Consider the following 25,878-nt stretch of genomic DNA (forward strand, 5'->3'; position numbering starts at 1 on the left):
GTGTGCGTGTGTGGTGGAAACTTGACCACACAATAGCTATTTGTTTCTTGTTCATTGTTCTGGCTCTGCTGCTCTTTGAATTTTAATCTGATTTGGTTGATTGAGAATTAGGTCACATTTAAAAAAAAAAAAAAACTCCATAGAGCCATTTATGTATTTATTTGAATATGTATTATTTAAAAAAAAAAAAAACCTGTCTGTTTTTTGTTTTTGTACTTTTTTGGAGAGAAGTGGAATGCTGTGCCTCTGTATTAGGGGAAAGCCATATTATGGGACGCTGTCATTTTGCTATACACAGATTATGTGCAAATGTAAAAGAAGTGTGTTGTTTTATTTTGTGGTTTTAACTCAGGGAGGCTGGCAGCAGCTGGAGAGGAAGTGGAGCAAATGAATCTAATCATTGTATTAACGGGAAAGAAATAAAAAGCTGAGAGCTCTTTTTTATTAATCACACAGCTGAGCAGGTTGAACTCTGGGCAGAGGACATTATGAACATGCAACAAATACTCCACATGAGATTTTGGCCATGAGTATCGCATGGCTTTCTAGATAGAATCAAATATTCTATACAGTAGATTTTCTTTGTAATCTGCCTTGGATTGAAAGGACCCATCCTAGATTCTAATCAGCGCTTCATTATAAGAAAGCCCTACTGTACTGGACTATGACTGTTCCAATTCCAAATACTGCAACCCTTTGGCAGTGCAAAAATAAAAAGTTTTAACATCCTTAACACTATGCAGGGTCACAGTTGAACAAACCCAGATGACCAGAGAATGCTCTGGGCTCTCCAAAGTAAACCGGACACAGCTTATATTCTTCCCTTACCGTGGCAGGCTTTGATTTGATACACAGAGCCAATTGAAAAAAAAAAAAAAAAAAAAAAAAAGTTTTTGTTTATTGTACCGTTACGCTGCTTTCAAATTTGTATTCCCTCCTCAAATAATAATGTTCATGCACTGCTGTATGTGCTGATAATGCACAATGCATTTTACAGAATAATTTGTTTACAGTCGAATTTGTGACTTGTAGTCTCCGACTGAGTTTCTTGATGTGGTTTTTACCCAAGCGAAGCCATTCATGTTATTTCCTTTTTAAGAGTAGAGTAGAGCTTAAATGTCTGGTTGGGCAACATCACAAATTACATTAACACAGTTTGGTCTTTAATAAATCCCAAGTGTGATTAAAATCATTATGAAATGGAGCATTTATGCTTTATTTCACATAAGCCCTAATTTTTCTTTTTTAATATTCTCATATAAGAGATCCTTTGGAAGCATAATGTCGACTTTGTCCTTTGCCAGTGGCTCTTTGGGAGGCTGACTACAGTCCCAGATTTGTTCTGTGAAAGCTCAGGCATAGTTATGTGAGCTTATGACTGATGATAGTTAATATGTTCATACCTCTTATCCTCATGGCTTTATGTGGCTCTCACACAAACATACATTTGCACAGATGCAAAACAAAACAAAATATTACAAATTCCAAGTGCAGTATTTTACAGTCGGTAACAACATGTATGTTGTGTATGATACGGTAATCCTACCCAATGAAGATCTATGGAAGACCTCTGGTTTTCCAATTTATACTTTTATCCTGAAAACCCAAATTCCTCCACAGAGTAGTTGCATGCGGCATATTTTATCCTGGTATAATAGCAGCAGGATCTGGCTGAAAATCTCTTTGAACTCTGATTTATTGGAAGTCTGAGCTTTAATCTGGGGCTCTCTGGTTACTGTTTTGATAGGGCATGTACTTGGCCACTCACTCTTACTGTAGACCAGACATGGTCATTTTACTGTCACCAAGGTTGTGTTCATACTTGACAAACTGTTTTGATGATGTAGTCTGAAAGAGGTTTATGATGCTATCTGCCCGATGCAAATGTTTGCTGTTTTTATGTAGTGTGGAGAAACAACCAAAACGAAAGCCCAGATCCATTACTATTCATTCCTCATTTCTTGTTATGTTTCCGTTGCACTTTGGACCTGTTAAAATAGCTATCCCTCTCACAGCAATACATCAGCTGCCAGCTCAGACACACGAGGGGGAGTGTACTCTGTCTGCCAGCCGAGGCTCTGTCTGTGGTCAAGCTAATAGAAAATCTCAGTCGTAAAGGCATCCACAAAAAAAAGGAGGAAACGAAAAGAAAATAATATACCCATTCACAAGAAGTGGAACGGAGTTAGGGAGCACATGTGGGCAGCCTGAAACCGGGATAGGCACCTGCCCACAAACCATATAGGCTATTCATCCTCCTCTGGCCTACTATTTTCCAAGGGGCCTTGTGGAAACGCGTGAATAAAAAAATATCTCCCTTGTAAAATGCCACAACACTTTAATTCCAAATCATAAAATGAGTGTGATCAGACTCTATCTGGCCACTTATTTAAAAGTTGTACTCCAACTAGGACAAAGTTTGCTATGTCTGTTCAGGAAAACTTGACTCCCTTAAAGTATCTTTTCTTGGTAAGGAGGAAGACATTAGATGTATGCTGAGTTCAGACTGTCCTTGGACTAACCATCATGCATCCTGTGCCCTTCACTCTTTGGCTCCATTTGCTATTTAGACCACAAAAGTTCCTGGCTTCCTTGAAGAACAACCTCTGTACGCTTTACATTGGAACTACAAAGTAGTGAATTAGCATATTCTCCGAGCTGTGTCTCATCCAGGCACCAGGAGTCCTTGTGAGAGCTGCCACAGAGGATTGATGATAGTTCTTACATGCCAATTCTGCCAACAGGAAGTTGACCTCAATGTTGTGACTTCACATACTGGGTCAGTCTGTGTGGGTGTTGGGTTACTTAGCTTGGCTCCGGTGTTACACTGGCAAGGGTCATTAACCTTGAGGGCCTGAGCAACCCTCAAGGAGGGTGGCACTTCCAATAGGTGTCACTGCAGCACACCGGACTCATTGACCTCCTCAACTAACCGACACACACACACACACACACACACACACACACACACACACACACACACACACACACACACACACGAGGAACACTGGAGGCGCGGCAGCACCCGCATATTGCAGTGATTGGGGTCACAGGAGACTCACATTGGTCTCTTGCCACCGGTGGTCTCTAACGGAATTTCCTTTTCATCTCACACAGTCCTTCCCGTAATTATGTAAATCTGTTGTCCGAATTTGGCGGCAATATGATACTCGGTAAAGTGTAACAACAAGTAATGCGATGGCAGAATCTGGTTTGAATTAGGGCAACATTTGAAGCGTATTCGGGCCCACTGAGTACACCACACCTGTATTACATTATCTCGGTGTGGAGGAGACACAAAGGAGGGAGCGCAGCGAGTGAAAGGAGAACGCCAGCGGAGTTAAAGGATGTTAAATGATGTGGAAGAACTTTCGGTTTTCAATATTACGAACTGTTTTATTACACGCCTGTTTGAAATGGCGAAAAGACAGATGAAGTACAATGAAAGAGCTGTTCAGGAAGTGCTTCAAGTTATAATATTGTTTGACCAATGCAGTTCCCATGGATACATGAGTGTTTGGTTTGCTTTAGTTTTAAACATGTTCAAGCTTCAAAGCTGTTCTTAAAGTTTATAATTTAGTCAAATACCTTAATCCTAAACCTGTTGCTCCACTATTTACTATCTGATCTTCCAGAGGTGTGGATATAGTTCTGAAAGTGAAATACCTCGAGAGGACTCTGAAAGCCAATGAAAAAAAACCTCCACATTTAGCATTGCCTTCCTATCACGCTGTTGGACTCACAGTCAACCATTAAAATTGTAGCAAACTTGATAGAGAACCATTTTAATTTTGTATTCCTTACATCAAATGCAACAATGCCACCTGATGGTTCGATTGTACGTTCAAGTGTGCTACATCAGCAGCAGCTAGTGTAGCCTAGAGCCTCGAGCCTCAAGCAGGGAGGAGGAGCTGCAGAGGTCCGATGAGCTACGTTCCTTCTAACTCCACACCCTCACATTTCTTTTTTCTTTACATTCAGACTGCACCAACATTGACTCAAGTGGCATCAGTCGAGGTGATTTGTGGCCCCTCTGGAGTCACTAAAACATTTATACAACTTTTTCATAAACTTGTAAATTAAAATTGGTGGAGTTCTGCTTCAGTGTCAAATTTCCATTTGTCCAGTTTTCCTCCCTTCTTTCTTTTTTGTTTAACCTTTTCACCAATTATTACATTTGAGCTCTACTCTAATGATCTTTCTCAGATGCTTGGATTCTGACTATCAGGCATTAAGTGCTGTAGATCAGTTACAGGCCGCTGTAAGCTGAGTTTCAGAGCTTTAGATGATAGAGGCTGATAAAGTCATAAATTATTAACCCATGGCTTTTATTCAGCACAGAAGGAGGCCTGTTACATCTCTGTAGATAGCAGTTAACATTTAGCTATGTTTCAGCCCCTTTGAAAGTTCCTGCTGAATGAGCTTTGATTGTTAATTCCTGCAAGTGATCTCGGCACACATCAAAAAATACATGTTGTTTTGTTGTTGGTTGAGTTCGTTTGCGTGAATTCATTTGTAATTAATTTTTTAACACCCTTGAACAGATGACATCAGTAATTATTTTTGACATATTTCTAGAATTGATTTGAAGCAGTTTGTAAACTAGTCAATATTGACAAAATATCTGATAATGACTTGAAAGATTTGGTCTGATTTCTGTCCTATTGTCTTTGATTTTTTTGTTTTTTTGTGAATTTATCTTCCTCTGCTGCTGCTTTTTTATGAGTTTCAGTTCTGTGCAACATTTTTATTGAAATATACTCCACATGTAGGAGAAGTAATATGTGATACCGTGTTGATGCTACTTTTCTCTTTTTGTTTATCCTTTGGAGAGCTTGAAGCCAAGCTTTTTTAGGTGAGCAGTATTTCCTCTAACCTGCCCATTACACTGAAGGGTCACCATTTCACCATGGCATCCCTTTCTCATGCATAAACTCCACACCTAATGCAACTTAGTGGAAATGTTGAAATAAAAAAAGTTCATAATGGTAAATAAAGAAATCCTTTCCATAAATCAGCAGCGATTCTTCACACTCTAAATCTGTGGGAAGATATTCTCTGTGGTGGGCAAACGCCTCCGGTGTTTATGAATTCTGATTCTCAGTTTGGCTTGAAGACTCGGTGATGATGACCGTGGCATGTATTCAAGGACAGAACATTTCTCAGAGTTTAAGGGAAGTTGTGAATGAATTATACAACTCTAGCCAGATGCAAACAACTTTTCAGCTCCACTCTGTATATTTACTGAGACAGATGAAAGGTTGCAGTGATTAATCAAGTTGGATTTCTTACTCCACTCTATACCACACAATTGTTGACATTTTCAACCTCCATTGCGCCATGTGAGGTTTTACCATCGGCCAACACAAAGCTACAAATGCAAAATCTAAACAGCAGGTCAGCAAATTACGACCAAGCAGAGCTGTAAATACACGGGAAAAAGAAAATAGAAAGGAAAATTTTAAATTGACATTTTACTATTAACCTATATTTCCCACGGTTCTTGTTCTCCTGTAAAGCAATAATTTTTTTTCACTGGATGTCCCATCTGCTGCCATTTTGTCTCGGCCATTTTGTGTGCATCCCGGTCGACATTTCAGTGTAATTCATTTAGTGGGTGAGTGAAGGCTGCGCAGGCTGAGTTTTATTATGGCCCAGGATAGGCCAGATGGGTGGAATCATGGAAGCACTGCACTGTAGCAAACATAATCAACCATTTCAAATCTAGCAGTGAGCTAGAAAGAGCTTCTCAGAGGGGAGGTTCAGTTTAATATAAATCAAATGAAGTTGTGGGGGGGGCGAGGCAAAACACATTGAGCAGACCGCTGATAAGAGCAGAGGATCCAATCTTACACCACGTTTCTGTGGGTCTTTTTTTGTACGGAGTGACTGCGGATGCCATTAATAGTTTCCTGTGTGTATTTTAAGGTTTCAACCTTTGCCTTAAGAAATTATGTTGTTGCAATTGGTTCCCGGCATTTGTGTTGCCATGGAGAAGCTATGAAACAAATGAATGGCTGCTGTTTTTTAATGCTCAAACGCCCAATGTTTGCTCATGTGGAAGGTGTTGAATTGTCTTCAGATGACTTAAGTTGTGATTTGGTGCTATATAAATAACGCTGAATTGATTTTAATTAAAACATTTTTTATTAAAAATCACTACTGCTCGGTTTGCAGTATGAGGTTGATTCGGCTCATTTATGGAAGCTAATGCTAGCAGTGCGATACGTTTAATGGAAAACTAGCTAAAATCATATATAATTTGTGTCATTATTCATTTAAAGATTCTAGAAATCCTGTGGTCTATCTGGGATACATTTTTGGAAGCTTGAATATTAAACCTGTGGAGAAATTAAGTGCTGCAACTTTGTATTTTTTTTAATTTCAGCATTAATTGTTGTTACTGCTACAAAGCATATATGACATGTTGAAGAGCAGTTGCAACAATAACTATGTTCTGCTTTCATGTTCATTTTATATAAAGTCCAAAATGTTTTTTTCTTGCTCGTGTTCACACTAATTGTCAAGTCTAGTTATGTCATATGGTTTTGGTCACAAAAGATAACGCTCATGCTGTAATTCTTCTGGACAAATCAAACTTGTTTATTGAAACATCAAAACAATAGATCAGACTGAAATCTCCCTGCATGTAATTATAGTGTTCTGACGTTTGAACCATGTCAGCCCACAGAATTGAATGAGGTGTTTATTTCCTCAAAGCTGGACTTAGTTGGCAACAACAGTTCTGTTGGCAAACAGATACAAAAAAAAAGAAAAAGATGCCGATCGAAGATCGTGAGCTGTAAACAAAAACTAACAATAATTGGGTTGACATCCCACCGTGCCAGTTGGTTATACACAAACAAAGACATAATGGGAGGATTAGAACAAGAATGTGCATGCATACACATTTAATGACGGCTGTAATGACAAGAATAAAACTTCACCTGCTGCCATCATAATAAAAGTTGGCGTTCGCAGTCGAGTGGAAAGGAATCATCCGTGAGGCAGGCTCTGCCACACAAAACACCTCTTGTGTGTGGGGCGAGGGGTTTTCATGCAGCAGCCAAAAGGCTCCGGGGGACATTGTGCTGTAGATGCCCAAAAGCTGCTCTAATGAGCCGAGAAACTATTGGTCATTGACCATTTTATTGCATGTCTCACTTAACATTTTATGTATTAAAGCCTCTGATGAACGACTCGTATACAGCACCACCCGTATCAGCCTACATTAAGGCAGATGAAACATTAGCTAAAAGTACGGTACATTTATTTCCAACACAGTTTTTACTATTTCACTGGACTCATTGTTATAATTTGCCAGATTTTTAGTAGTAATCAAAAAATGAGTCGGTTGGATTGTGCCATTTGGATGAAGGTCACTGGCACACTGTTAGCTTGGCAGCACGACATGCAGACTCTGTAGCTCTTCCTAGAAGAATCAGTGGAGATGACGATAGAAGTGACAGGAAATGTTCCATTACACCGTAACAAATTAGTTCACACCAATGTTTATAATTTGTTACAGGATATTTTTCTCCACCAATGTATCATTCAGCTCTTGTAACATGATTTCTTTAACAGTTTGTTTTTTTTGTCTCTGGTATGTAAGCTGTTCATGAATCAGTCACTTTTTCCCAGAAAAGGCACCGCACTGAAATATTGTGAGTGGCAGGTTATCTCCCAATGCTCCACTTCTCCACTTATGAGGTCTGTGTATGAAAACTAATGTCTGTGTCAACCTCACGGCCTCTGCTGAAGTATCCAGTCCACAGTTTGACCAGAGGGATGGTGGAGGGAGGAACACCTGGGTAGCCCCTCTATAACAAGCTGTCATAGGACCTAATGAGCTCCCTGATTACCTTCTCCTGGGAGCTTGTAAAACCTACTGACTCTAAAATAATCATCTCTATTTTTACCCCGGTGGACAAAAGCATGCTGATTCTAAATCGCAGGGTAATTGTCTGTGATGCACGTCCGACATACACAGGATACTCTGGAGTTTGATTTGGAGACTTTTAACCTTTCTGCTCTTGAACTGCAATGCTCTTGATGAAAATATCCGGTGTCCCAGGTTTCCTCCCCCCGACTGCCCATCTCCAGTGACAACGGAAGACCTCAAGGAGACCTAGTGATGTCTGTACTGACAAGCACTTCCTGTATGGTTACCTCTTTAGCATAAAAGGCAGGGAAGGGGGAAGGTGTGCTTTGTTACCTGGGCCACCCTCCTGCACGACATCATCAGCAATCAGGCTCAAACTTCTCAGCAGCCTGCCCACATTAGTGGTCTAATCTGAGGGTGATTAGTACTGACAAACTTGGGGAAACAGGAACACACGGCAAAAGCGAGACTGTGTTTGTTTAGCCTCTGTACAGAGCTCAGGGCAAACAAGCAGGTTTCGCCAAATGATGGGTGGCATGTACTGTAAACTGACTGGTTCCCGCCGGCTCTCGTTAGCCCGAGTGTGTTTGTGTGTGGTCATGGCTCCAGTGGATTGGCAAGGCTGGGGTTTGTATACATTTCTACATTCTTTTTGGGCTGTTGCTTTATCTCAATGATGGATGAAGATGAGTCCCCAAAATTCTCACTTGTGATGGGTCAGTTTGCACACACCCATAGCAAACCTCGCTGTCACAGCGACGGATTACTCACGATACACCCCGCAGAGCCTCCAAAGCCCTGAGTGGGTTTTTTGTTGAATAGGTAAACTAGGAAGCGAGTGTCCAGACACAAAGGTGTGAGCAGCAACGAGAAGACCGAACCAGATCTATTTCAGTATGTGAAAGAGCACCAGTGGGTTTCCCCACTCTACATTCACCCCCATACCCCCCCCCAATCTCACACACACACACACACACACACACACACACACACACACACACACACACACACACACACGCAGCCTTTCAACTGTCCTCAACGGGCCCTGGGAATTTCTCACCATGATCTGGTTTGCCGCTTTACAAAGAGCCCTGTGGCCAGCTTGAAAAGCCCACATCCATACACGTGCGCAAAAACTCAAAGGACTCCAGCATTCATCACAAAGATGTCTGAAAGGGAAACTGGAAATGACAGGCCCTCTCCAGTGGACTGATTCTCAGCAGTTTGCATGATCTGGTCTGGAGTCACTGACACACAAACACTGAGATTGTTTCTCGATTCTGTTTTCTTGTGTGCAAACACTCATTCCTGTTGTGTGCAGCAGAAATCAGCCCGTTGTTTTTTTTATTTAGTGTCAATTACAAAACAGCCTCATATCAGAGAACAGTTTGCTTTACAGACCGGAATATAAACCTTCCCACTCTGCTATATGTTTCCACGCTCTAGTTAAAGTCTTCATGGGGCCGACGGTTGGAAATGACAGCCAGCTTTATGTCATTAAGCTGCCTCACACATTTCTTCCTCTTTTACAACATTCTCTTTTCCTCCACATGACACTGCCCGGTCATTAATGTCTTTCTGTTTGTTTCAAGTGAGAAAGAGAGAGAGGGAAAAAAAAAAAGGGGGGGGGGCTAATGTTTGCAGATTTGACAGCCAGCGTCCAGGAGAAATGCCTTCCCAGGACAAAGGCCATGAGCAGTACACAGATATACACATGCAGTGCGCTCTGAGGGGGAAACTCAATGCAGCTCCACCGGGGAGGGCCAGACCAGTTTATGAATATTGATAGATTTGCTGGGTCAGCTGTAGGGCCTGCATGTATTCAGTCAACCAAACTGTCTAAAAGTGCCTAAGACACCTCATCACAGATAGAGAGTAGAGCACCAGTCACCCGGCACTGGATCTGCTGCAACCAAACACTTCAGCTCAGGTGTTGTCCGTGCCCACTGGATGTAGCAGAATTCGGAGTAAACATTCATGCAGGTAGAGTTTTGCAATCTTCTCTGTTGGCTTGTTGGAAGCATACATTATGACGAATCTTGGATCCACCAAATCCTTCAGACAAATATAAAGCATCTACACATGTGCCTCCTTAACATAGTCCTATTTCTTGAATCCCCGACAACGAATTTCATAGTACTGATGTACACTTGGAGCGAGCCTGCGCCGCTACCCATCGCTCTCTTGTCCTCACCCTTATCCAGTTTCTGTGTGCTGCAAACTTTGGCGAAATCTCTGCTCATAAGGAAAATAGGAGGCAACACATACAGATGCACGCTCATGCTCTTTCTCTCTCACACACACACTCAGACATACAGGCGTGTAATTTCACATAGGTCTTCTGTCAGACATGCAGTGTGCTTATTACCCACACTTCAGAAGTCAGGCCAAGTAATGGGATTTAAAGATAGCATTTTGTTACGCCTTCTGGGAAAGAAAGCGCACAGTATATTCAACAAAGAGCTTCTACCTTTTTCTGAAGCCATAAAAAAATATTCTCTGCTCATGTCTGATTCACAATTACTGGTGTGTGCTTTCTAGACCTTTAGATTTCCATTGAGATTCGGAATTTCCTTTTTTTAGCATCTGGTCACAGAACGAGCAACCTCCCCCCCGCACCTTGATGTTGCTATGCTCCTTTCTGTTTCTAAACTGGTGGTGTTATTGATCTTGGCCTACTGTTTCAAACCCAGTTCCACCGTCGTTTGGTCTGAGGTTTAGTCCGAGCCATGAATGGATCTCTGTGTTGTTCTCGTAGGCTTTGGACCTTTCCATCACCAGCTGGGTTTTGAGGCGACACCCTTGTCCAACTCTCAATCTGAGCCTTCTTTTGATAAAAAAAAAAAAAAAAAAAAAAAAAAAAAAAAAAAAAAACTCCCTCCGATACCGTCAGGACTGTTGTTTCTGTGGCTCCCCGAACAGACACGTACCATTTTAAGGCCAGAACACACATCACACTGAAAACATTGACTTCGGTAGATGTTGTACACATACCGCAACGTTCACACATTATTCCGGCAGCTGCTCAGAAAGAATTAGCTATTTTATGTCAAGTAGAAATCTGACGCATACAAATGAGGCCTCGTGTGTAATCTTAAATTACCCACTGCAGCGGGTAACTAAATATATTACATATTTACCACAAGATAGGTAGCATAAATGTGTTTTAACGGCTGCTGACACCCTGAAAACCATTTGTCTACTCCTAATCTGTAAAACAAAACCCTCAAGCCAGAAACAAGGAAATATGACCTTTCACCTCAGAGACCGAAACATTTGTTTATCTTTAATTCCCATACTATTAAGCCACTCATCCATTATGTGCTCATGTATGATTAAGCAGCATGTTATCCTGAGAGTGGGGCTATCAGAGTCATGTGCACTTCATCTTTTCACCAGAAGTGTATGTGTGTAGGGGGGGGAGGAAGCGGCGTAAGTGGTTGCCATGGCACCCAAGTGGGAACAAAACAGATGTCAGCTCGTGCAGGCAGCATGTGTGACAGAGGGGGCCCTCAGATATACGCCGGACGTGCGGCATGATGCTCCTCTGCTGCTCAGTGATATAGGTTAAATAAACTCTCCGGGACAAGAGATGGCTTGCTGTGACATCATTCAACTGTTGGTGGAGATATTTCTGGCACCAGAGCTGCACTTTCAAGGTGGCCTTATTTCTTTTCTCTTTTTTTGTTTGATTCTATCATCATGAAATAAAGCACTGCGGTCCAACGGACAGACCGCTCAAGGCCAACTTCGACTGAAAAGCGAGGGAGAGATCATGGGAGAATGTAGTGGGGTTTCTGATGCACTCTTTCCCCCATTTCATCCAGATGTTTTAGCGTTTGCTTTTTCTTGCCACCCTGTCTTACATACACACCTTACATATTAGCGAGCATGCCTGTTATCAGGGAAAGGTGCCCATTGTGTGTCCAGATGAGTAATAGTCAAAAGAGCAGAACAGAAATGTGTCATGTTGAAAGAATGAGGGCTTCAGAACTCTTTTCTGTGGTATTTCTTTCTTCTCCAAGCGACCTCCAAACATGGAGAATGTGCACACGTGTTGAAGCGATACTAAGTAGTGTTAGCCCGCCGCTCGCTACGCTTCAGTATGATGTGGTTAACGATACAGTTTGTGTTCCCTTGTCTTTGCAGCTGAGATATCAACATGGCTTGACCACCCCAGACCTGCAGCAGACACTACCCAACCTGAAGAACTTCCTGGAACATGGCCTGATGGTGCGATGGTAAGATTAAGAAATACATTTCACACCACAAATGTTTCAATAGTCCAAGTGAGAAGTTTTAGAAAAAGTGACTTTTCCATATTTACAGACGTTTTGGCTTTGATGAATCAGCCAACAAATCCAAAATGCTTTAAAGGTTTCACCAACTGATTGCATTTAACATTTCCTTCTTTTAAACTCGCCATTAGCACTGTGAAAAAAGAGGGTATTGCCTTTGTGCGCCACTACCAACAACCGAGACTAGACCAACTTTACCAAAATAATATAAAATAATACTCTCATTGGAAAAGGACATGTTTTCTTATGAAGCCTTGTCTGTTAAACATAAGAGGGACGTACCCTTAAAGCTTTACGTAAATCTCACATTTACGCACTCAAGCAGTCAGAGGGATTTTATCTGGCAGATCTGGTGTAATTAGACTCCTCATGACAGCATCAGCAGATACATTTAACCTCTCTGCATACATTGTAAGTTCAACAGTGATCAAGTGCAAGCTCATCATTTGTCATTCAGTCTACAACTAACTGCAACTCTCTCTCCTCATGGCTTTTTCATTTTTGCTTTTATATATTGTATGCAAGTCTGTCACAATCATTAAATATTAGTAGACGATTAATTGTCTTACAAATGACTGTGACTTTGGAGTTAATTGAATTTTTTGGTTCATTTTATTAGTTTAATTATACACACACGCCTTATGAAGAAGATGAGCCTTTTATTGGCTGTGGTGTTTGGCTTTTCAACTAAATCCATCATTTTAATATGAATAGATGCTCATCGAAACGTAGTTGGTCGAACGTTAAAAGTTAAGCATCCCGAGATAAATAGTTGGTGGTGTAAATTCTCCACCCATGTGCCATTAAACATGGTTAAAGCGGGTGCAACGAGAAGAGCTCGTTAAAGGAGCGCCTGCTAAACCTCAAACAGTACAAAATGACGTGGGAACAGTGATGGAAACATCACGCGTCTGTTAGTTAATCCAGCCGTTTTTATACAAATTAATAGAGACAATTCTAACAATTTTGCAAAATGAAGATGATTATGCAAAGATAATTGCAATCAGACGATTATGGAATAATTGTGACAAGCCTCATTGTATGTAAATACACTGTTAAATAGTGTCACCTTCGTTTAGCCAGGTATTGTAGATCCTATTTGTTTCAAGGGAACAACTTTTGCTAGAGAGGACAACTTTTGCTAGAGAGGACAGCAGCCGTACAGTTTTAGATGGGACAACACAGTATAAATTGTTCAGCCCTCTGCGAAGGTTTCAGGCACTGAAAGTAAACCAAAATCCTTCAAAGAACAAAATGGTAAATTAAATCAGTAATTGCAGTGAGCATGCTTTAGCTGTATTGCACTAGCCATATCTCCACTTGCACACAGTTGTTCATGGTACTTAGCAGGTAGTTTGCTTCAAGCATCTTAGAGAACTTGCCACAGCTCTTTTGAGCTCTGTGGGGATCAGACCATCTGTTGCTGGACTCCTTGATCTCCTTAAGGCTAAAGATGGTTCTTTATGACTCTTGTTTTTTTTATTGTTGGATATTTGGGCTTGCTGTCAAGCTGTAGAATATGTTTTGGACTAAACAGATGTCTCCTTGATGTTATTGGGAGATGGACAAGAATCTAAACGTGAAAAGCACCTTTTAGCTCACTATCGTATACATGTAGCTTTACATACAGTCTTTTGAATTGGTAGGATTACTTTTAAACCATTTGTGGTTTACAACCTTTATTAGGTACCTTTGTAGACACTTTATACTTGAAAATTATGACAGCGTAAACAATTTCACAATTTCATTGATCATTCAGCATTTTTAATATATAAATGCCAAGTACAACATTCACTAGTTTCCACTCTTCCATTGAGAGGATTTTCTGTTTTTAATAAACTGAATATTTTGGGTTATTGGACTGTTGTTCAGGCAAAACAGGAACCATGAAGATCAAATTGGCCCTTAGGAACTTGTGATGGGCATTCATTCACAATTTTGCAACATTTTGTATATTAAAAAAATAAATAGATCAATAGAGAATGTAATCTGCTGTTAAATCACGAATGAAAATAATGGCCACTAGACTTTGCTCTGTCTTTTAGATTGTTGACAGATTATTAACAAAAGTAGGTTTTCAAAGTGAGGGCTGTTCTGATCAAATTTGTGTGACACAGTACAACAAGATTCAAATCATTTGGATGTATTAGGTACTGTAAAAGCTGCACATCGAACTCCCTCTTTTAATGACGTACCACCTCTGCACATCATCGGTGGCCCACATTTAAAAAAAAGAAAAAAAAACAGTGGTTGATTGGATATGCAGCGCCCACAGTCTGGTTGAAGAGGAATGCTTAGATCTCTGCCTCTCTCCTTCTACAGTCTTATGGCCTGTAAGTAACCCTTCACTAAAACCTGGGAGTTGGTCTGCGTCGGACTTCAGCTCCACTGCCCTATAAAAGAGAAAGCTGTCTTTGATCTCCACTCCTCTCCCAGGGTCAGCAAAGGGGAAAATGTGTATTACACACATTAATTGAATAATCTTTTGTTTTGAAAAGAAAGAGGCCATGAAAAGCCCGAGATTTCGAATCGCTCTCCACCACCCCTCCTGCTTAATGGGAAGTGGAAGGGCCTAAAGATAGATGAGATGAAAGCATGTGTGTGTGTGTGTGTGTGTGTGTGTGTGTGTGTGTACACACGTATGTGTATGGACGTTTTTAAAGAAGTGGAGGTGGAAGTGTAACTGTTCTGCAGTGGTTTACCATAGCCACACTCGTGTACAACGAGACCACAGGGACATAAGCCGCTCTGTGCTGACTCAGAAGTCGTCAGCTGAGAGACAAAAGCTGCCTTTCTCATCATCCTGAGCAGCAGTGAGACACAAACACCTGATACACATTCACGCCATTAGCAATGTCAGAACATATAGAGCTCGAGCTACAGCACGTTAACACTGAGATGGTTCAACATTTGGGGAAAATGATATTAGCGAGATTGATCTCAGTCTCATTTCTTTACAATTAATATACAGCTGCTAGTTTCATATTAGATAAATAACTTAATTTAGAGGAAGCAGACTGTCTAGAAGGATCATCCACACCGCTAATAACGAGTAATCTCTAGACTTTGGTTCTTGTACATATTAAACACAAATATTTTAGTTGTTTTTGCTATTAATCTATGATGTTCTCCTCAATATGAGACATTGCAGCTGTGATATTGGTGTCACTGCTCCATAGGTTATCATATTGTTATTGATTTGTCCCTTTATTAAAAAAACACACCGTATTTTTCTGTAAGTAGCTCTAATGATTAATTGGAGTAAATTTAAATCAGGATCTATTTACAAATATAAAAAAAACAGAACATGCATGAATATAATATAAAACATGACAAAAATATTTGTATAAAATATAACATAAAATAAAAATTTGAAATGGTCACATAACTCTGACAAAAACACATTTTAGCATTAGATGTAGATTTAATTACAAAACATAAGTACAGTAATTAGATCAACTCCTCTCATCATAGAAACGTCCGTATAACAGCTCTCTAACCTGAAAATAAACTGAAGCCTGCAGGGGGGCTGGTTGCTGTTTCGCAATGTCATGTAACATGGAGGATTTATACTTTACACACACTGTTGCACTTTTTCCTTCCAAAATCAGTTCCAGTCCTCCACTTCCACCGGTTTGGAAAAGGCTAAATTCAGGTACAGTGTCTAGTGCAGGGACCCAGCTTATGAAATATGGATGTATAAAAAGACTTCGTGACAGCTGCAGGTAATTTTCCTACAGACTGAGAGACAGAATATTCTGCTTCCTCTGCCTGTCTTTGCCACCTCTTTCTTTCTTCCTTCCACACACCCAAACAGGGATGATGTTATGAAGGATGTAACCGGGGGAACTGCTTCCAGATCGTTTTACCAAAGTTCCAGGATCCACATCATGGGAACGTAGTGGGTTCATTTTATACAGACCCAATGAAAAATTTAAGAAAAGCAAAGTGCGTGTAAGATGAATCTAAAAGAGTGTACCATAACTTGTGTCATTTTTGTGCAACGGGCTATATGACGCTCATCTGGGAAGCTGCTCATCACATCTTTATACGTCTCCAAACAGTGCTGTTTCAGAAACACATCATAACATGTCAGAATATATACAGTCCAGCTCTGGTGAAAAAATGTGCAGTATATATTTGTATTTTTTTTTTTTTAAGTCTTGCTGAAGGATAAGGAACAGTGGGAAAATGGTGAATCTATTACCAACAGGCAGATAGACACAGTACCAGAAACCAATTCTTTGTAAACTGCACAGTCTGCCGAGATCAAAGCAAACGCGTTCAACATGCTCCCATTTGCCGCTCCGCATCCGCCCAGGGCCTGGAAGAGGTTCACAGGGTTCTAATCCCACACCGGTGCCTGGCAGCAGGGTTTACGTATGCATGGGGGGGGGGGGGGCAAGGTGTGTCAGAGCGCCTGGCCAGGCAGATTTAACACTGCAGCTGCAGGATGTTAATCTTCCTCAAAAATCTCCATAGTGAATGAAAAGTTAGCAACAGGACTAGTTGCACACGGAGGGTTGATATTTAGACAGCTGTGATCTTGTCAATGGAAGAAAAAAAAAAGGGAAAAAAAAGTCTAAAATTTATTTGGCTATAATAAGAGTTTCCAAGGTACATTAAGCCTGAAAGGAGCCCTATGGAATTACTGTATCCCTGATAATGGATGATGATTTGGATGGAGAAATCAAGAATGGTTCCTCTCTCCCCGTTCATGTGATATTCTGTAAAGGTCCGTTCATTCTCCGAACCCTCCTTCCTCCTATCCTTTGGGAACGAGAATGTCATTTCCATTTTTCTCCTTCTATTATTTGAGTCATTATTTAAACCAACCATATGTTTATGCTTTATAGTTTAAAGGAGGCTCCGAGAACACGATACCTTTTTTGTGTTTTAAATGAGACCTGTAGAACGACAGCATACGACAGAAGGACAGAATGTGAACCACAGCAGAATCTCACACATAGTTAAGTACATCCAGTGTTGAATGTGACCAGTTATCTTAACCTGAGCAATCTTATGTTTCTGTTTTAAGTAGATAGATAGGCTAGATAACAAACTTAAGGCACTATACTATTGAGAAATGTATTGTCATTTAATACAAAATTGTAATACCACGGCTACGTCCACACTAACACGTTCTTTTTAAATTATAACATTTTCTACATTTACACAGGAGTAAATCTCGTCAACCAACTGCATTTCCCATACATAAGCTCTGTTTTGGCGGCCCACCATTACAAATAACATCACTCGGTTTCAACTGTAAAATGTTACATTAGCGTGCCTAATTTCACTCTTTTCAAACTAAGTTTTGGCCACTTGACCATCTAAGTTGGGTGTGTCATAATGTCTCAGGACTGGAGGCTTCACTTTGTGCAGCTGGCTAGCAGGCATCTACCGAAACCATATGCAGCATTCAGTAATAATTAAACATTTGTAAGTTACACGGTCGAGCAGTACATGTGGCATGTGTGGCGTTTAGGGACCATCAGTAAATTGTAGTGGTTAGCAATAGCATGTGCGGTGTTGAGAGAACATAGGGGACAGAATAGTCCCTTTGAGAGGTATTTAAGGGGCATCAATAAATGGTCTATCAAGTAAATTGTGCTTAAAAAAAAAAACAAAAAAAAAAACTCTTTCCCAACACTCTTCTTATTAACTGCATGGAAACTTAAGGTTTGTTCTGTAGTGTGTAATGTAATTATCTTTTTCTTCAAAATATTTTTTATGTAATTGCCACAAAAAAGTATGATTTAAAAAAACCGGAATCAAAATCAAGACATCAGTACAGAGATCGAGCATGTTTGAAAAATACCGAGCCGCAGTCATTACAATTATCATAGATAGGAGATCATATGGGTTTTTATAGGGGTTGTATGTCGGCCTATTTTTAGGATCCCAGGAAGTCACTGAATGACAGCAGTAGGACGGGGAGCTTAAAATTTTAAATTAAGGGGTTCATGTATAATTCATGTAACCCATGTATTTACTTTTTCATATAGTTATATTTTAGTTGTCAAAACAACAATATTAACTTTGTAATTGATATAGAAGATCTGATAATTCGCTGTGAGCAGTGCGACTGTGTTGTCGGCTTGTTGATCGTGTTGCACGTGCTGTGCTGTGGCCATTCCCCGTCTTCAAAGGCCAGACAGTCAACAAGACCTGCCTTATTAAAGCAAAGAGAAAACGTTGCTTCCACCATCGTGCATATCAAATTCTTAGTCATGTTTACTCTAGTAGTTTCATGGGGATTTTCCTGAACCACATCAAACAACCAAATCTAATCTGCCATTGTTTGTTTTGGCCCGACACCGTGGGTCCTTAGCAGGATTTGGATATGAACAGAGGCATGTTGTGAAGCCTGTCGAGGGGATTGGACAGTGGAAAGGCTTGACTTACCGAATTCCTGAGTCGGCTCGAAATATGCCCGGCTAGACACAGGCAGTGGAAAGAAGAGAACAGGCAAAGGCTGAGGAGGAGTGCAAGCAGTTTCTGGCTCAGCATGTCAACTTTTCTGCTCGGTGATTCAAGCAGAGGCCTCCGTAGCATCAATAGTGTGCAGGCAGGTTGTTGTCTGGCTAATGCAGCAGAGAGATGGGCGCCTAGTTAAACTTACAGACCTCCTGTAGGGGGAGTAGCTTGGGCTGCCAGTGGATACACAGCTGTTTATCCTTCCTTTGGATGAGCAACAGATCTCTTAGTATGTTGAGCTGCCACTATGAAGTCGGCGTGCTTGTCATGAATGCCTGAGTTTAGACCGAGCTGCACAGGAAGTCATTTTTGTGACATCATGGACCTGAAACTTGATCATCGAGAACACCCTTTTTTTTGGGTAACAAAAAGAAGTCGCAGAGAGTCAACTCTAGCGGGGAGGGGTCGGTGGGGAGCAACTGTTGTGTTGTCGTAGGTGAGATACTCATACTGTTATGGTAGAAAACAAAGTGGACAATCCCGCTAATGTCAAAGAAAACCAGAGTTCCTGAGTTTGACACAAAATGTGAAGTTTGCTCTCTGCTCAAGTCCATGGTGAAATCACTACTCAGGAAGGTTCTTGCTTCTTCCTGCTCCGTGCGCAGCACAGTGTTGAGCTCCATCAGGATCGATCTCTGAACATTTAGATCGTACCTCGTACGAATGATTTATGCTATTAAGGGGAAAGTATGTGTTCATTAAGAATATATATATTTAAAAAAAAAAAAGGCTCACACAGTGGACCCACTTATCTCAAGCTATGTACGTTTTTGACCTCGGAATGAAATGACAACAATGTATGAGTTCCAGCTTTTCCAAACAACTCCAGGAAGTGTTTTTCAGCAGTTCGGCTTTCCCAGCGTGCTTAATCGGCACACGTGCTCGCTGTGGCTGTACATGTGTAGCCAAATTGCCTGAATTAAAAAACATGTCATCAGTACAACAGTTCAAATGTTTCAAGAAAAAAATGTTATGACTGCCCAGAGGTTTGCTTGGCCGAGGTCTTTACCGACACACCCCGTCTCCTGTTACTCATACGCTGCCGCACAATTTGACACAAATAATAGAACATATGCAAGTCCAACACGTTGTGTGATGACCATGTGATTTCATGCCAGTGTCAGTAATGCATTTGATCGTGGCGTAGATGGAAATCAGAGCAGATGGATTATATGAGAGAGCCAGCTGGAGGGAGGACTGGAGGGAAATGGCTGATGATAATTACAATCAAAGCCATCTAATCAGCCGCTGCTGCAGGGACATCACTCAGTCAGGCTGAGAAAGGTAGTAGTCACTTATTAGCTTATTAGCTGTTATAAATGGTGCACGGAAACCTTCAACTTTTCACTGAGGACCGCTCGTCTCCGGTTTTCAAACCTGTATTATGTTTCAAAGAGTCTGAACAACATTTTCCACTTACTTAAATGATGATTGACTTCTCATGACATCTGTCTTTATTCCTTTCCACCAAACCAGGTGAACATTTTTTTGGACTGGCTTCCAAAGAGGCCATGACGGTTTCATTTTGAAAGTTACCGACAGGTGATTGAGATGGTAAATCATTCATCTTCCCTCTTTTCAGTATTTTTCATTTGTCTCCACAGAGAATTAGGTGGTGAAGATTGTTTCCATTTCACTGGACTAACCTTCACTGCAGAATTAACCGTGTGCTCGTTAGTGGGGGGTGGGGAGGGGGGCAGCTGAATTAGATGATGTGTTTTGGTAGACACGCACTGCCAAGTAAAGCACGGTCCAACTTCTGTTCAGCCCACTTAAGAGGAACACTCTCAGTGGATCAGATCATTACCGAGTGCCTTTATTTTCTTAACCCTGACCTCAGTTGACCATCCAACATCTGCATGCCAACAATTATTAGCCTAAATGTCCTCCATTAGGTTACAGTATCTACAGGTTGTTACCATAAGCAGTCACATAGTGTCCCTTCAGACTGTGGATGGTTCTCATTTGCTGTTTCACAGGCACTTTAAAGTTTGACAAGTTTCTCTTCACCCTCGACCGGCTGCTCTGCTCTCGTCGGCAGCGCCCTGCCGGTGAACCCTGTCAGGACCACCGCGGCAGGGTGCCTGCAGGGGTCAGGCTCAGGGTTTCTTTTACAAGCTGTCATGCGTTTGGTGCTGAATCTGTCCATCACTCTGTTGGCTAATTTACAGTAAATGCATGTGTCAACCAGGGCTCTCATCACCGATGTCTTGAGAGTCACTGTTAGAAAGAAGACTTCGGGCGACAGGAGAAAATTTACAACTACATCTATTATGACTTCACGTCCTACTGAGCAAACTAATATTTTGTCCTCAAGTCTTTAACCAACACATGTGAATGTCTATAGAGAACAGTGAGGCCCTGCGTCACCTCTGACCCCCGACGGTACACTGCCTGGGACTCTTGAGATAGCCGAACAGTCCCGTTAAGCAGACTGCTAAGTAGTCCAGTGAGTTATACATGGCCTTGGCTATCGGAAGAGGCGGTGAGGCCCCCATTTAAATAGATTTATGGCTCCAGTACTGGGGCGGGGCGTGTTGTCTAAGATCCCAAATCTGTTATCTGTTATGGAAGAAAATATCTGACATACTTGGGTGGACGCCTGCTGTGCTCTTTCCGTCAGCAGAACGTGAGTGGACTCTCCCAGCCTGCACGAATGTTTTCTGAATGTTGTAAGGTGAAGGGATTTATAAAGATCTGCATTCTTCTGCGTCAAGAGCTTTAAGTTGTGTGTGTGGGTGTGTGTGTGTGGGTGGGTGGGAGGGTGGGTGGGGGGGGTGACGATGAGCTCTTAGGACATCCCCGTCTCCTCTGTTGTCGGCAGAGGTGATGGCGCACTGTTCATACTGCAGTCTTGTCTTTGCTGTTGTTTGTGTCCTTGCTCATTTACACATCCCTCTCTTTGCTCCTCGCAGTGACCGGCACCATGTCTCCAGCTCCATCCCGGTGCCCACCAAGTCGCAGCTCGGAGTGTCTGCTGCCTCAGAGATGGGCTATCCCTGTCACACCAGCTCCCCTGACCGGGGGCTGAGGAAAAGGGCCAGCTCGGAGGCTGAGGCGGAGCTCAAGTACAGACCAACCCCTCCGCCCAGCTACAACACAGCCATGGGGGAAGAGCAGCCCCCAGTTGGCCTGCCACCGCCTTCGCCTTCACCCAAACACCTGTCTACCTCCCTCGATGCCAGCATGGCCTCCCTTAGTCTCACCACAACTACGGAGACCAAGAAGGAGGGCGAGCAGCAGGAAGAGAAGGAAGAAGGTGGCGACGCAGCGGTGGAGACGGAGAGACGCAAAAGTGTCGACAGAGCGATCAAAGTCGATAAAGAAGAAGAAGAGACTGAAGAGCAGCTACCCAGCAGCACAGTGGCCCCCGACTCTTCGACGGTGCAGGACACTCGTGATGAAACCGGGCCCACTATCCAGAACACGGGTGCAATGAATGGCTCTTTGGTACCAGAACAGGCAGCTGTCAGCCTGGTCCCAGAGATGCGCTGCTCTGTGGAGCAAGCAGAGGAGATCATGGGCACAGAGGCCACAGGTTTAGGCCTGGGCTTGGGGATGGGGTTGGGGTTAGGGCTTGCAGACGAGGCCCAGCTGGAAGACTACCGCTGCATCCCTGTGGACCACGCGGTGGCTGTGGAGTGCGACGAACAGGTGCTGGGCGAACTGGACGTAGCTGGTTTCGAGGAGTTCTCCAGGCGCATCTATGCTCTCAACGAGAATATGTCCAGCTTCCGCCGGCCGCGCAAGAACTCTGAAAAGTGAGGCGGAGGATCTGAGGAGAGACGGGAGGCACGAAGAAACTTGCAAAGGTGGGGGGGGCAAATACAAGACAGGGACATGAACTGTCAGGACAAAGGTGTGGTCCTCACTTCATAATCGCAGCATCAGAAATCACATGAGCGATTCTGGAATTGCAACCAATTTGCACTTATTGTAAACATTTCCATACTAATCCTTTCAATGACAAGCAGCTAAAAGGGCAAGTACTGGAACAGTGAGCTGAACTTTTCTTTTTGATGCCACCATTGATACATTTTAACAGCAGATAGAAAACAATAATTTAGTAATTTAAAAAAAATTTAGAAACAGATATGGCTCCAGTGCCAATTCTATGAATTAGTAGTGAATTGTTTATTTACAGGGGATCATTAGTGTAAAATGATGCACAAACAATGTGCATCACTCACACTTTGTTTTTAAAATCTTACAGCAACAGCAGCCCTTTACCTCTGATACAAAATCCTTCGTTCACCAAGATTTACATGCACACAGCCTCATTACATCATGTTTGACTACACAACCTCAAAATGCTTCTTCTTCTCACTGTTTCACTTCTGTTCACTTCATTTTGAAGATTTTTTTTTTGTTTCTTTGTTTTGAGAGCGGAGCTGTCCCAGTACTTCCACTTTTGATTGTACAAGCAAATATTTAGACGCTTCCCGAGCCTTCATTCAGGGGTGCATGATGGTGGGTGAGTGCAGGACGGCGTGTGTGTGTGTGTGTGTGTGTGTGTGTGTGTGTGTGTGTGTGTGTGTGTGTGTGCGTGCGTGCGTGTGCGCGTGCGCGTGCGTGCGTGTGTGTGCGTGCTTCCCATCAGCATGCAACTACAGTCACATAAACACAGTTAGGACTGATCCCACCAGTGACCTTTAAACACGGCAGGATTGCGTCATCACAAAGCGAGGTGGGAGCTGCAACCATCCGAGAGACTCCGTAACTGACATTGCTGCGTCACCTCCACTTCACCAGGCAGACACGCCCATCAGTCTCCACACAAGCTCCAGTTTCTCCTTCAGGTTTTAAGATGAGGATCACAAGAGTGGTGGGTTGGAGCTCTCAGCACATGGCAGGGATACGGTGCAATTGTTTTTTCTGTCCTCTTTTTTTTCCCTTTTTATTTTTTGATTTTACCCCATCCATACTAATTTCAATGTTAATGTTATGTCCACTGATTCTTACATTCAGTAGACCAAAAAATTGACTTCTGTGTGTATTTGTTGGAATGTGTCACTCAGGCTGTCCTCTAACTGTTAATAGCGAGTGTCTGTGATTTAGTCCTGCGTCTCCACGCTCTGAATGCTTTCTTGCACTGGTATTCAATTACAATTATCACATTATTTATGTCTCTTAACAACTGTGTGTACTTAGTTTTATGTCCCAATCACATGGCATGTCACTCAATGAATATTGTCAAACGTCAGATTGATATCATGACCGGTGTCTGGGTTTGACTTTAACAGCTGCATTGTACACCCGCGATGACGAAGATGGACTCTCCACCGGCAGCCCGCTCTGTTTCTGATCCAGTACTGTGGTTGCTGACTGTTGGGAAATATTGTATTTAAAACTAAGAGATGAACCATCTTAGAACATTTCCATAAACTGCTATACAGTTCAGTAAGTGACCATGTACATATACTTTTGTATGGAGATTTTTTTTTTTTTTTTGTTTTTTTTTGTTTTTTTGTTATTAAAGACCTGCAGTCCAATGGCATGGGTGTATGTACCCCCTTTAAAAGAGTTGTTAGCCTGCATTTCTGTTAGTGTGAATGTGAAACATGGAGGAGAAAATGATTTCAACGTGGTTTGAAAATGCTGTTTTATTGAAGCTGCTCTTAGACACTGTGCATTCAGCTAAATGCTAACATCAGCTGATGTCAGAAATGCATCACTGAAGCTATTAATTGGTCCTGAGGAGGACATACAGTCACACTCAAAACCATAAATGTTACGCACATGAAGATTGCGAACGTCATCAGAAAGAATTCTTTGGAAACAATAATTATTTATGCAAAAGTTCATCCAAACCATCCAACAGCTGCAGTGATATTCCAGTTTTGACCAAGTTGACCTACTGACCTTGCTATTCCTAAAGCTGCATGGCTACAAATCAATTCAAGATTGATGAAGGCACATCATCATGCGTAGTAGGAGGGTCCGACCACTCAGAGAAGGAAATAGAAAGAAGAATTTCTAGATGAGTTTTAAATTATTTGGCAAAACTTCCAAACAAGTTTGAGTTTACTATCTGGACCGTTGGTTCCAAACTGGGATCCAGAGCAGCTGTAAGGTTTCATGAATATGATTCCTGTGGTGACATAAAGTGCTCAGATGCAGTCAGGCCTGTCTTCCTAACCGATCTCACGTCTGTCTCGTCAAAAGTCCATTTGAATTGAACTGAAATTAACTTGTGTCAAATGCAGTTTCCCTGCTAATGTTAATAGATGATACAAAAAAAAATACATTTAGATTTTTGCTGTAATACTAATCTTAGGGTTCAGTCTGCTCTCACAACAACATGAAAGGAAAAGGAGGTCGTGCATTAAAACATCTTACAGTGAGTTTAACAGTAAAACACAATGAAGCAGAACAACAGTTGACATCGGTATTGTTTTCCAACGCTGGAGACAGTTCTTGGCGATTAAAGGAATGAAGAACTTGCACCATTTCATCTCGACCGGTAAGTAACCAGCTGCTAAAGATACACTGTGTGAAGATTTATTAGGCAAGTGAGTATTTTGACCATATCATAATTTGTATGCATATTTCCCAACTCCAAGCTGTGTAAACTTGAATGCCTATTAGATTAAAGCATATCAGGTGATGTGTATTTGTGTAATGAGGGAGGGTGTGGCCTAAGGAGATCAACACCCTATATCAAGGTGTGCATAATTTTTAGGCAGCTTCTTTTCCTCAGGCCAAATAGGCAAAAAAAAAAAAAAGATTTAACAGACTCTGAAAAGTCAAACATTGTAAGAAGTCTTTCCGAGGGATGTAGCACTCTTGAAATTGCCAAGATATTGGGGCGTGATCACAGAACCATCAAACGTTTTGTTGCAAATAGAAACGTGTTGAGAAAAAAAGACGCAAATGAACTGCCAAAGATTTGAGAAGAATCAAACGTGAAGCTACCAGGAAGCCGTTATCCTCCAGTGCTGTCATATTCTAGAACTGCAACCTACCTGGAAGTACGAGGTGTTCAGTGCTCAGAGACGTGGCCGAGGTAAGGAAGGCTGAAACCCGACCACCACTGAACAAGACCCATAAGTTGAAACGTCAAGACTGGGCCAAGAAATATCTGAAGACAGATTTTTCAAAGGTTTTCTGGACTGATGAGATGAGAGTGACTCTTGATGGACCCGTGGCCGGACAGGCCCGTGGCCAGATCAGTAACGGGCACAGAGCTCCACTTTGGCGCCAGCAAGGTGCAGGCGG

The 25,878-nt window shown here is 41.9% G+C and overlaps 1 protein-coding gene across 1 annotated transcript in view; it reads left to right on the plus strand.

Annotated features, from left to right (window-relative positions):
- The window catches only part of uvrag (UV radiation resistance associated gene), a 90,298-nt gene extending 66,077 nt beyond the window's left edge, over nucleotides 1–24,221 (plus strand). Inside the window, exons 14-15 of the mRNA XM_069147066.1 lie at nucleotides 12,032–12,123; nucleotides 21,576–24,221. Of these exons, the coding sequence (XP_069003167.1) occupies nucleotides 12,032–12,123; nucleotides 21,576–22,425 (942 nt within the window). The 3' untranslated portion in view covers nucleotides 22,426–24,221. The remainder of the gene's footprint in view (nucleotides 1–12,031; nucleotides 12,124–21,575) is intronic.
- Nucleotides 24,222–25,878: the final 1,657 nt, after the last annotated feature.

The sequence above is a fragment of the Embiotoca jacksoni genome, unplaced genomic scaffold (assembly GCF_022577435.1).
Source record: "Embiotoca jacksoni isolate LCO1_2020_lvr unplaced genomic scaffold, fEmbJac1.0.p SCAF_13, whole genome shotgun sequence".
Taxonomy (NCBI): domain Eukaryota; kingdom Metazoa; phylum Chordata; class Actinopteri; family Embiotocidae; genus Embiotoca; species Embiotoca jacksoni.